The sequence below is a fragment of the Tigriopus californicus genome, chromosome 4 (assembly GCF_007210705.1).
Source record: "Tigriopus californicus strain San Diego chromosome 4, Tcal_SD_v2.1, whole genome shotgun sequence".
NCBI lineage: Eukaryota > Metazoa > Arthropoda > Copepoda > Harpacticoida > Harpacticidae > Tigriopus > Tigriopus californicus.
The window spans coordinates 11,042,238-11,045,652 of record NC_081443.1 but is presented as its reverse complement, the minus strand read 5'-3'; the positions used below and the strand labels follow the sequence as shown (position 1 = coordinate 11,045,652).

General features: G+C 39.4%; 1 protein-coding gene across 1 annotated transcript in view; it reads left to right on the top strand.

Annotated features, from left to right (window-relative positions):
* The window catches only part of LOC131879615 (uncharacterized), a 45,175-nt gene that overhangs the window by 2,936 nt on the left and 38,824 nt on the right, over nt 1–3,415 (top strand). Inside the window, exons 3-6 of the mRNA XM_059225974.1 lie at nt 1,217–1,273; nt 1,605–1,675; nt 1,747–1,862; nt 1,930–2,131. Coding sequence (XP_059081957.1) covers nt 1,217–1,273; nt 1,605–1,675; nt 1,747–1,862; nt 1,930–2,131 — 446 coding nt within the window. The remainder of the gene's footprint in view (nt 1–1,216; nt 1,274–1,604; nt 1,676–1,746; nt 1,863–1,929; nt 2,132–3,415) is intronic.

The following is a 3,415-nucleotide window of genomic DNA, read 5'->3' as shown; positions in this document are numbered from 1 at the left end:
ACACCCGGTAAAGTTAAAGCCTTGGTCGTGGCCATGATCCGAACCGTTGGTCAAATTTCGAGGTGAATCAAGATGTCAGGTCTTGAAAATATGAAAATACAATGGGGATCAAACAAGGTCATGGTGAAAATAAAATGAACTTCAGGCCCCCTTTTCAGACCACTAACATTGCCGTAATTACTTGTCAAATCATGTGTCCAAAGATATCTCGTGTAAATGTACCGTTACCTAAACGTCACAATACAAGACGTGAATGGATATGATAAGGCATTTGCTCATTGGACCAAGAAATCACATCATAAATTCAAACTTGAATCATAGATGTCCGATCATGGGTAGCATGGTGTTTATTCTTTTTGTGCTTATTCTCCCTCTCACTTTTGCTTTGGTCTCAGGTAGAACTATGAGTTTCAGTCGAACAGAACAGAGTCTTAAGCCGATATTTTCAAGCATGTCCGATGTCTTTAGATGTTAAGTTTTTGTTGTGACATTTCTTAAAGTCAGTGGTCTGAGTGATTAATCAACTAATGAGAATACTACATAGATGAAATTCACCTTAATCTGATCAATGTATATCGAAGAAATTCATGATTTTGATGACGAAACTCAACAGTTTTTCAAACAAATAATTAATCAAAAACTTGGTGTGCACTTATTCGTACAGTAGAAATTCATAATTAATTTTTATCTTTTATGTAGCACACACAAAGCCACAATTTGTAAAAACTAATGGCTATTTTACATGAATACGCATGGTTTGGTTTGAGGCTAGAGTAAAATCTATATCTAAACAATTTTTTAGTCCTCACTTTACTTCAAATTTGAAAAATTGTTTTGACAAAACTAAGACAGAAAAAGCAAATAAAAAACAAATAGAAATCAACCACGTTTTAACTAACAAAGGATTAATGAAAAAGTATGGTAAGATAAAATTGCAATCAATTCCTACGAAAAAAGCATTGTTGAGTCAAGATGAGAAAAACATATGGAGTTTGCTTCAAGGGTTGTTGGAAACTGAGATAAAAGATATAAAAAGATTTAATAACAACCAAACACTTCAAGGCTTTCATTTCGACATAAATTATCGGTAGCGGTTAACAAGCAAGCAAAAATTTCAACTTCTTAAAAAACTTTTGTGCCAAAAAGTAAATGTTATGAAAGTTGTTACCGTTGCTTATTCGTATGTTTTTCAAAATGTATCTCCTTCATGTTTTAGATTCGCCAATGACCCTTGTGCAGGAACAGGCAACAGAAATGGCACTTGCTACACAGAGTAAGTACATTTAAGACCATATATCAAATTGATGGGGAAAAAATGCTCCCCAAGGTTCTTGAATCAAAATATTGACTCCCCAATATGAATTGGCGTTCAAAAGGTCGCACTAATTTGATTGTCGCTAAGTTAATACACGCTATTATGATTGGACGCACTTATACATGGGCTCTTCAATCAATTCGTTCAGGAAAGCAAAAGTGCGGTTTTGTTGCCGCCCACAAAACAACGCTCTTAAAAGGCTTTCTGAAAAATATGTCGAGAGCGTTTGTCAACATTTCTTTATCCAATCTGTTCGATATGGTATCTTATATTTTTCTTTTGTACTTAGGGTGGAGTGTTTCAATAGAAAAGGAGTTCCGGCCGGAACTTGTGCATCAGGATACGGAGTTTGCTGCACATGTAAGTTGATATCGCTAATTGATGTTGTATGCCCAGTTCATTATGAACTAGCAATTGGAATCTCTTTTTAGTTTCGGCCTCTTGTGGACAAACTTCAAACGAGAATTGTACTTACTTTGACTCAGGAAACGTACCGGCCGGAGCTTGTCGAGTGAGAATTTGCCGATGCGATGACAATGTGTGCCAGGTAGATCCAGAATCATCTATCTAATTTACATTCATTCACTTTTTTCCATTCTCACTGCCATTTTTAGCTTCGGTTGGACTTCAACAGTTTCGTGATTGCCGGACCGTCAACATCGACTATTACAATTGGCAAACAAACTAATGGTATTATTATCGTGGCGGGAAAGCCAGTAAATCCTGCCACGCAATGTTTGGTGGACAGATTTTCAGTAACCAATCCTGGAAGTTCAACTCCCCCCACTATTTGTGGAACCAACACTGGCGAGCACAGTAAGAGCATCAGTCTTAATGCATTTTATTTGAACCTAAATTGTGGCAATATTTACTCATGATGTCATGAATACAGAGACGGCACACCAAAATTCTTAAAAAGCATTCGAGCTGGGCATCAGATCCGACTATCCACATCTGATTGGATCCGAGTCCGATCGGATTTGGATGGGATTTGGATGGAAGATGAATACTTTTCTTTATCTTGAAGTGCTGGGGATTCCATTCACAATGGCGGTAAAGAAGTTCGCAAAGAAAGGAAGGAGACGTGACGTAGTGGTAAGCGCTGTTTCCTAGCATGAGAGAGGTTCCCGGTTAGATTCTCCTCCCCGACCCTTCTCCAGGAAACTTTTAGACGTTAAACCACACCCTCAGACGAAGCACCAATCTAATACCGGAGATGATAGTTGCTATTGGATATAAATTGGAAGATGGTATGGCTAGCTTTACTAAGTGGGCAAGGTTCATCTCTCCGACCCTAGCACCCCAAACACAATTTCAAATACAAATCCCCAAAGCTCTCTATGTGAGCCACTAGATAAAGTGAAACACATTGTCTGCGATCGGACTTTGTTCGTAGGAAGAGATCACATCCAGGATGTTGGAATGATGGGGATGTCCTCGCGGATGGTGGACGTGGATTTCTAAACAAATATAATGTCTAAATCAATCGTGGTCTATGTCACTCGTAGCGGCCTTTTGAAGGACGATTTCGAATTCATGAACGTGTTGAAACTGGAACCGCATACGTGAACGAAAGTTTCAAAGTCTTGCCGCCCATCCAAGATCGTTCTCTGATTATGCCCGAGACTATAAATACTGCAAATAGTTCTCCGTTATCTACGCCTAGAGACGAAAGCGGCCAAGTGAAAGTGTATCTTTTTGCTGGGAGGCCCGTTGGGACTCCGCGAAAGTCCGCATGTAACAATTCCTCGCGGCAAGTTGGCCGGATTTGTGATGATGGTCATTCTCGCTCTTCTAGTCAAGGAGGAATTGCGTAACGGTTAACTCGATAGGTATTATTGGACTGATATTACGGCTATGTTAGGTTATGTATGTAGGAAACAACGAGAAGCGGTTTCAGTAATTCGTGGCCAACAGAGTCCAGAGAGTGCACCAATGATGAAGAATGATGACACGCATTTTGTTGGACTACAACCTGGAAAAATCCCCATCGATGGTTGAGTGGAACCTTGCAAAGTGGGCATAAACCAATGGGGGTCCAAGGGGTCAGAATTAAAGATTCATGGGAAGCCATTTTATGCTCCATTTTTGGCCATATTT